The following is a 12,816-nucleotide window of genomic DNA, read 5'->3' as shown; positions in this document are numbered from 1 at the left end:
AGCAGGGTAATAAGAATATTAAAAATTCAGCTCTTTTAATACTTCCTGATCATTTCATCCTATTAATAAATTATTACACACTCAATGTTTTTTGAATTTCAGAACTTAATGCAGTACAAGGGTTAGAATTAAGTACATGCTTCTTGAATGTAATATGAATGATCACAAGTACATAAATATGTTGCATAAGTCTGTTTGAATCTCAGAGTCTGAGCCATTCTGTTTGTATAGTTCTGTATTTTGGGCATTTCAGGAGCTAAGATTCTTCTTTCTACAAGAGGTAGATTATCTTTGTTATGTGAATAAGGCATTAAAATAAGTTGACAACTAACTGCACCCCCTGGCTTTAAGTGGTTTCCATTATATACAGAGTTTACAGTTTGGTTTAATGGCTCTCAGCATCCCTGCTATAAAAATGATTCCAGCACACCTTGCTAGCATAGAATGTGGCTGAACATACAGTGCTGTTTTCACACATGAGAATCCATTTTCATCTGTCCTACCAGTTGCTTTCTGAGTGCAATGCAAAATATTGACTTTAATCTCCAAAGTATTTTATGGTTTGAGTTTCAATATCTTAGAGACCACATGTACTTTATCCATCACACTTGAGAACATCTGGACACAGACTGTCATGAGAGTTGCATATATGCAGCTGGAAGAAGATGATCTCAGTTGTGGAACCTTGGGCCTGATTCTCCATAGCCTTCTACATTGCCTATGCCATTCTGATTTGGTGTAATTTTACATCCATTTTGCAAAGTGTGAAGGACAACACAGGGTGCAAAGCAGTGGAGAATCAAATGCATTGGCCATATCTACTTAGAGATTTCCCCAAATTAGAGCTATCTGCAAAGCTGCATCAGTGCAAGCCCCAAATATAGACAAGGCCACAAACTCTTAAACTTGCTTTCTCTCCTTCCTTCAGTACCAATTTGTTGATCTTCTGGAGCACATTGAAAGTTGTAACTCTTTGCTCAGGCTTTTTATGAAAGAATGAGTTGAGCTAAGCCTAGAATTTATTTGTATTTCTTCTTTGATGGGTTCAGGAGTAATTTGGGAGGGGTGTGTATAATGACATTGGATTTTTATTTTTATAATGCTTTTAAATGTCTAGATTGTCTGTGATGGGCACCATGTATAAATAGAAAAACATCCACAGTTATCATTGTGAATAAAGATTTTATTCCGGGTACGATTCTCTGAATCCTTCAAAGAATGTACCATATATGTAAAGGGTTGTTGTTTGAGGTGGGGGGCAGCAGTTTTTTCCCTGTTCACATGAAGCCTATATAGAATTATTTCTAAATGGAGCCACTGGGAGTTCTATGTGTGGAAGACTTGTAGGATGAAGCCTGAAAGATATATAACTAAATGGCGGGGGTGGGGGGAGGGAAGCATTTTAAATAATGAAACTTTTTTTTCTGGGGCATGAGCTATAACTTTCAGCTCTTCTTGTTCATTGGTGTCACTCAGTCTAAGATTTTTTTTTCTTTGAGACTCCTGATAAGCCAAATATTTGTAATGCAACATTTTCAATCATGTACTATTTTTTAGATACACATTTCTTGTGTCCACCAATTAATTATCTGCATTATTGTATGAACTATGAATGAAAACCAGGCATTTGGACAAATTCTGACCTGCGCTGTATCCTCACAACTCCACTGGAGGAATCAGGTTGCATGGGTGTAAATGAAGGCCCTGTTCATTCTAGCACATTGATTTTGTATAGTGGTTCACAATTTAGATATTAGCTTCTTTAAACTCATAATCAACAATAATTTAACACTTGCCAGATTTTTTTAAATCTTCTTACTCCAGTAAATTGTTTCCCAGAAAGCTACATCCTGGAGATTTGTGTTTGCATCTAGATGCTTGATTGCAATTGGGGGTTGGGAGACATACCTAAAATATTCAGAGTAATTCATGCTAGCTACAGTGATGTGCATTTTATTTATTTATTTATTTATTTATTTATATAAAATCACAGGCACTTTTATTACCTTTATTTATGTGCTTCTAACCCAATAGGTTCCTACTAAGCATTTAGGATGCACTGTCATTGCTAAACTGCTTAGTCTCCACTCCCAGGAGCCTACAACCATATTCCAAGACTTTTCAACAGCCACAGAGAAAGAGGGGCTGTTTTTTAGGTATGTTGTAAGATGGAAAACAGGGCTGTCACCCCTCCAAATCCTTATTATGTAACACTAGCTTTTTTATTATTATTATGAGAGGAAAACAAAACTGTGGTGCACCCCCAAAAAACAGAGCAGAGAAGGAAGCTTGAAATGCTGTAGGAAGGCGTTTTCTTTACAGGGGAAAAGTTGTCTGCAGCCTCAGTTTCTAGATCTTGCCATCTGCTCTGAAGAGCTGACATTAATAAACAATGAGGTAACCATGGGCTTGTGTGGGGTGGAAAAATTGCGTATGCTGGGAATGAGTAACAGATAGTGAGGTGAGCTAAGAAGGGGTCTGAGACGCAATCTCTCCCCAGGGTTTGGTTTACAAAGAAAAAGTCTGAATGTCCACACCTAATCAGAATTCATCATTTCAATTTGAAAATGACTATGAACTAGACTGTGTGTGTGCGTAGGAGAGAAAGCGAGGAAGTTAACTCTCAGTGTGTCTGCGCATTTCACTTCAGTGTGCTGTGTTCAGGGGAGATGCCGCTGGCAGCATTCCCAGCAACTGTTCCATAGGAGACTTAATGGTCTTACAGAAAGTTACCCAGTGAGAAATACTGGGCTGGACATTGGAGTTTAAACTAAGAGTATTCGCTGTGCAGATTTTACCCCAGACCTGCAGTGTAAATGACAGGGTATTACCACAGCTCTCCTCATTAGAGTTTCCTGAAGAGTTCTTCGTCAGTTTTTCTCCTCTTAAGGTCTCAGCCTTTGGTTTCTGTTGTAAGAACTGACCAATCGCTTACGTTTTCAAGTGTTGCACTAAATATTATAGATTAATAATAATCAACCAAGAGGGAGTTTCTGTCACTAAGGGCTTGATGCTGGAAGTGGCTAAGTGCCCTGAACTTTCCTTGAAAAGCCCGATTATGCAACACTTGCTCACCTGAGTAACTCTTACTCCTGCAGTTCTCCCATTCATTTGAATGGAGTTCAGGTGAACAAGGGGTGCTCCTATGAGGAAGGGTTTGCTGGAGATCAGCTCCCAATAGGCTAAGCAGGGGCATACTTACAAACTACACAATCTTCGGATTGCCAGGATGACATTTCCATAGTGATGTTTCCATGGGGGGACAGTTGTGTGATTATTAAGGTATTATCATAACCCCTTCATACTATTATCAACGGAAAACCTTCCCGTGGATAACCTCAGAGGAAAAAATTAGGCAAAAAAAATCGCTTTGATCTTGCGGAAGAAATCATCGTCGCAAGAAATTGAGAGGACCTGTTTGCATCCGTTGCAGAGACAGAACTAGTCAAGCTTGCACTAGCCTTTTGGTTACTGATTTGGTGTCTGTCTGAGTTACCTTTTCCTAGGAAGACCTTACCTGCTGCCAGCCAGAGTGTCCCGTCCTTCCCTGCTTTCCTTGGCTTCCTTGAATCCCCGAGGCAGGTACTTTGAAGACTAAACCCCTGACTGAATGATACTCCTGACATAGCCACACGCTGCATAGTCCGTAAAAGAACCGCGCCATGTCTAGCAAGTGGGTACAGCTGCAGAGAGATCCCAGTGAGCAACCCTCGGGGCTCGGTTCATTCCATGACAAGCGAAGTGATGGGGAAACTTTCTGCAGAGCCAGGTGAAGCGGGGAGATTTGATCTAACTCCAGAGCAGAAGCCTAAGGGTCTCAGTTTCTCGAGCCTTACATTACAGCGCTGAGCTCGGGAGTAGTACAAAACCCGTCCGAGATAACGGCTAATGACAGTGAATGGAGGGATGGGGGGAGGGTAGCTACACTACAGAGCCCGCAGAGTACAAATATTGCAGATGATAACGGGGGCGAGAGCAAGGGGCGGAATAGCCTCGGGTGTCCCTGGGTCTCAGTCTCTCCCAACGCCGCGGGCGATACTCCGGCACGAGCAGCGAACATTACATGCGAGCACCTGGGAGGACACACGGGAAGGGGCCGCCCCGCGCAGACTTACCAGGCTTGAAACACCGCCAGGAGGAAGAGCAGCACCAGCAGCTTAGCTGCCATGATCCGAGCAGGTACCAGGTGCAGCGGGACGAGTGAATGCGGCCGGACGCTCACCCGATACAGAGCGAGGCGAGGGGCTACCGCTTGGCTCCGCTCGCTCTCGGTGTGTTCCCAGCTGGAGCCCGGGGGAGGGGGGAATAGCCCCTCGCACAGCTCCAGCCCCCCAAGGAGACGCTCCCAGTGGACAGCCGGCTCCGCGGGCGCGGGCTCTCACTGGGCTGGACTAGGGGAGCGGCCGCTCCTGCTTTCTCAGAGGTGCATTAGCCTGGCACCTTCGGTGGGGAGCGCAGGCGAGACCAGGCACCGCCAGGACAGCAGGCGGAGGGGAGGGGGAGCGCACCAGCCCCCCAGTGGAAGCCCCCCTCAGCCCGGCCCTGCCCTGCAGCACTGAGCCCCTGGGTCCCTGCCCCTGACCACCAGGTACCGGCGGGGTTGTCCGACAGGAGCGGAGTCTGTCCGAGAGCCCTTCCCCCGCGCCCTGCGCTCCCGCTGCCGTAGCGATGGGGGGGGGGGGGAGAAGGGAGCGGGAACTCCCGCCTGGCCCTGGGGCTGTTAAATGCCAGCCAGCAGCAGGCTCGGGCTCTCCCGCACAGCCCCGGTGCTGGGCTGGCAGCGTCCCCGCCGCCAGGGGCCCATTCTGGGCGGTTCGGTTCGCTCCTGGAGCGGGCGAGGCGGGATCCAAGCCCCGCCGGGCGAGCCGTTGCTGTGGGTTTCCTTGGACGCGCGGGGAGTCCCTAACGGTGGCAATACTGATAAGGACAGAAACGAGCGGGAGGCGGGAAGGTTCAGAGCCCCACAGGCACAACTTGAGGTGTGTGTGTGTGTGTGTGTGTGAGTGTGTGTGGGTGTGTATGTGCGCGCGCAGTACAGCCTGAATCTGCCCGCCTCTTGGAGACAATTCCGGGCTACGGGCCAGAAGAGGAACCCTTTGCTCCGCATAGTAATACGGACACTCGCACCCACCCCCAGTCCAACCCGCCTTTGGTAACTGCGGCCCCGGATGGGTTTCTCTTTAGAACGGAGATCGTTGATTGAGATGGTGGTGGTGCATGTTACAACAGGTGCACGATAAACAACCCAAGTCTCTGATATGTTTGCAATGGGTACATCTAAATAATGTATTCGCCACCATAGGAAATAAGTGTTGAGAAGCAAGTTTGACCCAAAGTGTTTTCAAGCCAACAGACATAATAGCTTGGACCTGAACAGCATGTGAACCTGAAGCTTGGACCTGAACGCACTGCGATTAAAAAATATCGTGGACATGATTTTTGATTTACTACTTCACGTCTGAGGTATCGGACGAATAATATCCACGTTACTTTGGAAACAGAACAAAAGCAGTCAAAATATTTGATTTACATTACACAAATATAGAAACAAGAGAGCCTGATAAAATACATTATATATTCATTTTGTTGTGAAAGTAAATCAGACATAATTTCTTCCTTTCCCTCCTCCAAGGCTTCTAAATGATCATAAACAACACTAAATGAAAAAGGAGTTATACATTAAATAGTAATCTTGTGCTCAGAACAACTTGTAATGTGAAGTCTAGAAGGATTTATGTTCCCGATGTTATTTATTATTGGAATGATACAATTTAAAGGAAATCCACCGTGATCCGGGCACTTAACTTCCAATGATGCACATTTCTTGGAACCTATCGTTTCATTTGTCCTATTATACATTAGTTGTTATGTGTTGACTTTATCTAATTGCATTGAATGCAAATTATTATTAATCATCTGTTATCAAATCTGTATCTCTCTCATATTGCCAGCAGGGGAATCCAGGCTAACTATGGAACCTCCCGTTCTTTGTAACAAGGGGGATCAGAAGTTCAGAGGAAAGCTTTATTTCCATTTTCAGTGCTCTAAAATTCACCATACTGCCTATCTCATAGTGCAGGGCTTTGAAATGTTTATTTCAATGAAGAGCCTCTTTTGCGATGTTTTGATATGCTCATTTGAAAGATTATCTGCAATTATCCACATTTTTTTCGGATAAATGACCATATTTCAGGTATCTAAAACACCTGAATAAGGTAGATTATAAATAAGGTAGATTTATAAAGGCATGTTATTGAAGGAATTGATTTAGTACCTTTGCATAACTCATTGTTCCTAAACGGAACTATTGTTATATTTTAGGTCTCAGTGAAAGGTGGCTCTTCCTTCAACAATGTTGCATATGGTATATAATATACATGTATTTGTCTTCCCTAATGGGAAGTATGTTATCTAAATTTAAAGTTCATCTTAAACTCCCACCTTAACGTTCCTGGCGATTTGGGAAGAGAGGCTAGCGTTATATAAACAACGGTTTTACAAATACCAGCCACACTTTTGCCAGCTCTAAGGTCATAAGGAAATTGCATCGTAGCAGACTGCCCGAGGACGCCTGCTAAAGCGGACTCACTGCTCAGAAAAACCTGCACCAGAGCTGGATACAACATTGTTTGCAATTATTCACAGCAGTGAAATCGGGAAAAGTTGGCGCCAGACCTTGCTAGACTGGTGTCTCAGCCGGAATAGGACAGCGCATGTTATATCATATATGGCTGTTTGTCCGGGGATTTCCATTTGTGTTGGGGAGTTTCGCAAGTGTTGTTTGTATGCGCATGAGCAGCCTCCGCTCGCTGTTATCGAGTCCCGGCGTCTACCCCCAAATTCAGCACCTGCGGCGTGGACAGCTCCTGGGGAGCCGCAGCCGGTTAGTGGGCGCGGCATTTCCTGGGCTGCCTTCCTGTAGGTTTGTCGCGGTCTGCGGGTGGGCGGATGGTAACTGTACAGCTACAAAGATGCCCGGAACAATAGGAGACGGTCGATACTCGCAAGTAACACAGAGCTCCAGGGTCCCACTTCCAACGCGTGCTGAAGAGTTCGTCTTTGGGAGCAGCGGATACTGAAACCCAGGCTGATTTCACTCTACCCCAGGGGCGAGGGAAATGTGTCCTAGAGCTGAATGGCTCTCTCCTGCTCACAGGCAGGAGTGTAACACCCCGCTGCTTCTCCTTCTTCTGGTGACAAAGAAGAACCGCTATTTGCACGATTCTTCCTTGGCTGCAGGAGCCTCTTGCGGCTGCTCTGAGAAATACTTCTTAGCAAACACTTGGAGAGGGGCTTTGCTTTCCTTTTCCAGCTGAGCTCACTAGTAGATTCTGCTAGGGGCAAGCCACGTGAAGCACCGGTTATAGGCGATTTGCAAGCAATCCCAGGGTAAAGCCGGATCCTCCAGCAGCTATCTGAAAGGCTGCTGTTTAATAGCAGGAGGCAAGTGCTCAATAGGAAAAAAGTGTGGGGAGACAGTTTTTTAAATGAGCGGTAGATGGGGAGTTTTGGTAAGGAAGCCCGCCCTGCCAGCCGCCACGGACGGAAAGCTGTTTAGCTCTTAGAGCCGAAGTGCAGATCATCTCGTCCTCAGGGGATCCCTCTAGAAAAACCTGTCATCAAACAAAAGGTGGTTACTTGGTCCATAATGCATAAGTATGTCAATGGCCCACTTCATCTTGAGTGGCCCCTTCCTTTAGTGGAAGTCGTTAGCACATCTTCTATTTGTTCCACCTTGTACTTCACTGTGACCCTTTCCCAGACCTGGAGAAGAGCTCTGGGTAGCTGGGAAGCTCCTCTCTTTCACCAGAAGAAGTTGGTCCAATACAAAATATTACCTCACCCACGTTGTCTCTCTAATATCCCAAGTGGATTTAAATTGCTAGGCGTCACCACCAAACAATGATGAAACTGGCTCCTCTGTTTTCTTTCCAGTACAGCAGAGGCAGCAACTTTAATCTTATACAGAAGCACCTCTGGTGTAATATACCTTCTACAGAAAGGGCTCCAGTGCCTGTTTCTGGGTGAAGCCTGTTCCTGTAACTAACTCAAGGCCTGATTCACCACTGCTGTTGGTGTCACTAAGCATAACCCTACGTAACTCGGGAGGGTGGAAGGCCACAAGAGTATGGAGCCTTCCTGGTTTTAGGCCTCAGCAGACAAGAGTCCCTCCATGTTTGAACTTTAATCGACCTAAAAGGCCAGGTGTAACAGCCGTTATCAGTTGCAACAGTTCTAACTGGTCTAAAGCAGAAATAATGAGACCTGTGCACCTTTAGCAGAAGGACAAGATAACTTGCAGAAGGAAAACTTACTAACGAGCTGCCGCGACCAAGATTACTTAATGCACCTGCGCTTACGTAATTGCTACAGGGGGAGGAAGGAGGAGGAGGGAGGGGAAACGGGGGATTGCTAGTCAGTGAGAAAAGTTCTCATGGATATAAAGGAACAGACTGCTTGTTTTAGGTGTGCTTGATCTGAGTCAATCTCCCTGCACCGCTTTGAGATCTCAAATAAACTTGGTTTGCTTCTCCACCCTGGTGTGTTTATTGGCGCGGCACACCAGGCGACGGACCCCCCCGCTGTTGCTTGGCCTCAGGCAGTTATCTGCCGGCAACACTGCCTTGCTTCATTCCCATAACACCATCAAAATCAATCCATGTACTCTCACCTAAAACTGGAGTTAAGTAGTGAGGAATCAGTCCCTTACTTCCCCGCTACCCTTTACAGCATACAAACCAGCTAACCTTGTCCACCCTCCTCATTCCCATCCTATTGTCTCTTCCACCCACTTCTCATGTTGTCCCAAACGAGCTTCTAAACTCTTTGATGCAGAGACCCTATCTTCAAACATAAGTACCCTTAAAAGTTTTCTGGGCATAGCTATGGTGGTAATGGGTGTGATTTTTATCAACATAGCTATGCCAGCCAAGGCACTAGTGTAAAAGCATAAAAACACTTTTGCCTGTATAATTTGTTTTGTTCTATGAACTAGAATAAGATATCCAGGCAAACACACTTTATGCTAGTATAATATGTCTACTCTAGAGGTGTTTTACTGGTTTATACTGGCAAAACCCTTCTAGTGCAGACAAGGCCTTCACCATACAGCATAATGGAACCCAGGTCCTGATTGCAGCCTCTGGGCATTGTTACTGTAATACAAATAATAAGTGCTGCAAATCCTAGCACATTTCTTCTGTTGCACTGAAATACACATGCATGTGGATCACTTACTGTTCCATTGTAGCAGCCTCAATGGATGCTATGAAAGAAAGCAGAAACCCTTCTAGCACACCTATCCAACTGTACAGTAGGGGTCTACATTGAAGAAAAATCCCTTCCTGGTATTCACAAATGATTACCTTGCAACCTGAAACAAGAGAACTGATTGCTGTTGTTAGGCAAGCATATAATGTTACAAGTGTTATAAGTTATCATCAAATCAGCCATCCCTTACAAAACTCCTCTTGTGCTGTTTAACTGAATGGCCTCCTGTGGTAATGAATTACAGAACTCAACTATAACTTCATAGCACTGTATTTCTAAATATATTGTAAGCAAGAGTCTCCTTATTTCTGTAATGTAGAAAAAATAGACCTGATCCAACTGTGATCCTGCACCCAATATTCTTCTCAGTGATATGAGTGTGATATGATTATGATTGATGTATTTAATGCAAGATAAGTCATGTGAAGTGTCATCTGAAAGGTTATGATTTGCTGAATATGATTGTCCTATTTGTATGCATGTATCATTTTTGTATCTGAAGTTATGAATATTGACTATGTCTCTGCATTTCTAATGCAGTTCACTCTAGACAGTGGTTTGGAAATGGGCCATTAGGAAAACAATAGGCCTTAGGAGAACCTTATCTCCCACCTGGGGAGCCTGCCTGAGAATGCTGCAGACAGCCTCTGAGTAATGGCTGTTATGACTCTACAAAGACATGTGATGTGACCACATGTCTCTAGACTCCATCTTGAGATGTCAGTATTTTTCCATAGACTAGTCTGGGGACCACGCTCTGAAACAAAGGGTTCCCACCATATCTGCAAAAGCTATATAAGGTGAGGAGTGCCATCATCTGGTTGTTGCCCTTGCTGTAGCCTTCCTATGCAGCGGCTGGTCAAAGTTCCTGAATGTAACTGCAGCTGGGTGCGTCCCTAACTGTATAAATGTTGGTGAAAATGCAGGCTAGAGAGGACTTTGCAGCTTGTCACAGCAATACAGTGTAAAAGGGAGCCCAGGCTAGTGGGCAGGGGGGCTCAGTGGTACCCCAGTTCCAGGTGGCACCCCGGAAGGAACCCATCACACCAACACCAATCAAAGTTTAAGGGCGTCTCTCTGTTGCTATCAGCACGGCCGCCCGTGGGGGGGAGGGCAAGCGGGGCAATTTGCCCCAGGCCTCGGGCCCCACAGGGGCCTCCATGAGAGTTTTTCAGGGCCCCTGGAATGGGGTCCTTCACTCGCTCCAGGGACCCCAGAAAACTCTTGCAGGGCCCAGGCACCTAGAGCATCTTCAGCAATTCGGCGGCGGGAAGACCCCAGGCCCCTTGAATCCTCTAGGCAGCCCTGGCTGTCAGTGGATTTTGGATCAGGACCAAAAGAAGGAAATGAGCATTTTACTCATAACATAAAGTATCTCAGTCTAGTTCTTGTTAACTTTTGTTCTTTTGTACTGATATCCTCTTCCTCGTGCATTTAACTATACCGTTTGCCTTCTCTGGACCTATCAGTTTTGCTGTATTAAAGTGAAGTGACCATTATTAAAAACAACACCCCCCCCCCAAAAGGACTTTACTATTGTTTTATTTAATGACATAGTATTTATATGTTCTTGTGATAAATGAAGGGCGGGGGAGGTAGCTTCTTGTTATGGATACCCAGCCAGCCAGTAACTATAAAATCCCTCTTAGTAGCTATTCTCTAATTGATCTACTTGTAAAGGATTAAAAAGTCTCACTGCTATGCATAGGTAAAAGGAAGTGAGTGGGCACCTGGCCTAAAGAGCCAATGGAATTTTTTAAAATTGAAAAAAGACTCCCCTATTGTCTGTCTGCTCTTCCGGGGAGATGCAAAGAGGACAGCTGCTATGCTGTAAGAGTTTGGGACAGTGGTGAAAAAATCATCAGTATCATACCTAGAAACTACTCATTTAAGATATGTAAGTAGATCAGGAAATGTCTGGGAAGACACGATTAGGTTTATGGCTTTTATTTCACTATGGCCTGTGGACTCCTCTGTGCTAACTCCAGGTGCTTTTGTTTTGCTTGCAACCTTTAAGCTGGAGCTCAAGAAAACTATTCTTGGTGCTTAATTCTTGTAATTGCTCTTTTAAAATCTAGCAGTAGCCTGAGTTCCCAGATGTATTTTCTTTCTTTTTTTTAATTAATAAAATTTACCTTTTTTAAGAACAGAATTAGACTTTTGTGTCTTAAGAGATTTGTGCACATGTTTAATTAGCTGGTGGCAACAGCTGATTTCCTTTTTTTTTTCCTTTCTCAGCTCTTCCCCGGAGGGAGATGAAAGGCCTCGAGGGCACCCCACAGGAAGGAATTCCCAAGTGTGCCTTCCTGGGCTCTCAAAGGGGTTGTGCACTTGGGTGGTGGCAGCATCTAGAAAAGCTGTAATCTTGGGAGTTTAATACAAGTCGGGAGCATCCAGTATTAATTTTTAGAAACCTTGCGGGCCCCCAACTTCTGCACTCTAAGTGCCAGAGTGAGGAATTAGCCTTGACAGTTCTATATAATAAATTATATCTATTTTGTAATTTATCTTTAACTGCTGTTTTGCACAGTGCAGATATCTTTTACTGAGGTACCAACAAAGATGACAAATCTTTTATCTCAGCTAATGAGGCCAAAGCTCATCCCTCGCCGCTTCCTGCAGCCCCACTGGCCTGGAGCGACGAACTGCAGCCAGTGGGAGCCATGATTGGCCAAACCTGTGGACACAGCAGGTAAACAAACCCGCTCAGCCCACCAGGGGGCTTACCCTGGCAAGCCACATGCCAAAGGTTGTTTACCCCGCTGTAGCATCTCAGCACCTCACAATCTTTTAACGTCTTTAGTCTCAGAGCACCCCTGCAAGGGAAGGATGTGGTGTTATCCCCATTTCATAGGCGGGAACTTGAGACACAAAGAGACTTGTCCAGAGATCATAGAGCAGTGGTCTCAGAACTTTTCAGGGTCACTTCCACCCTTACTCCTGTTCTCTCACCGGAGCTGGGGCTGTGAGTCCTGGGGGGGAAGTGGACAGGGGTAAAGGAACGAGGCTGGGGCTGCAGTTGGGGGCAGATCTGGAGTCAGGGACAGGAATGGAGCCATGGCCAGGGGGTGGGATCAGACTTGGGGTGGGGCTAGGGCTGGGACCAGGGCCAGGCTGGGGATGGAGCTGCAGCCGTGCTGTGCTCAGGGGCTGAAACTGGCAGTGGGGCCAAAGCAGAGCTGGGGGCAGAGCAAGGCTGGGTGGTGCTTCTGCCCCACCCCCATGGGGGTGGCCCAGGTCTTGCCACCCTCCCCCAACATTTCCTGTGTCCCCCGCCCCCGCAGGAGGATACACCCCTCAGTTTGAGGATCTCTGTCATAGAGACGTCTGGAGAAGATGAAGTAACAGAACCTTGCTCTCCTGAGCCCCAGGCTAGTGTTCTAACCACTGGACTATCCTTCCACTACAGCCCATCAGTATATATGAAAAGTTTGAGTTATTTTTTCCAAGGGGTTTGTCATAAACAGATAGTTATGGGTTAATAGAACAGGAGTACTTCATGTCTCTTTTGCCTGTAAAGGGTTAACAAGTTCAGTGAGCCTGGCT

At 45.7% G+C, this 12,816-nt stretch overlaps 1 protein-coding gene across 1 annotated transcript in view; it reads right to left on the bottom strand.

Moving 5' to 3' along the window:
• GABRG3 (gamma-aminobutyric acid type A receptor gamma3 subunit) overlaps positions 1-4,531 on the bottom strand; it is a 612,547-nt gene extending 608,016 nt beyond the window's left edge. Inside the window, exon 1 of the mRNA XM_030571105.1 lies at positions 4,116-4,531. Within this exon, the coding sequence (XP_030426965.1) occupies positions 4,116-4,168 (53 nt within the window). The 5' untranslated portion in view covers positions 4,169-4,531. The remainder of the gene's footprint in view (positions 1-4,115) is intronic.
• Between the last annotated feature and the right edge of the window lie 8,285 nt (positions 4,532-12,816).

Source organism: Gopherus evgoodei, chromosome 1, assembly GCF_007399415.2.
Source record: "Gopherus evgoodei ecotype Sinaloan lineage chromosome 1, rGopEvg1_v1.p, whole genome shotgun sequence".
Classification (NCBI taxonomy): domain Eukaryota; kingdom Metazoa; phylum Chordata; order Testudines; family Testudinidae; genus Gopherus; species Gopherus evgoodei.
This window is presented reverse-complemented; position numbering and strand designations above follow the sequence as displayed.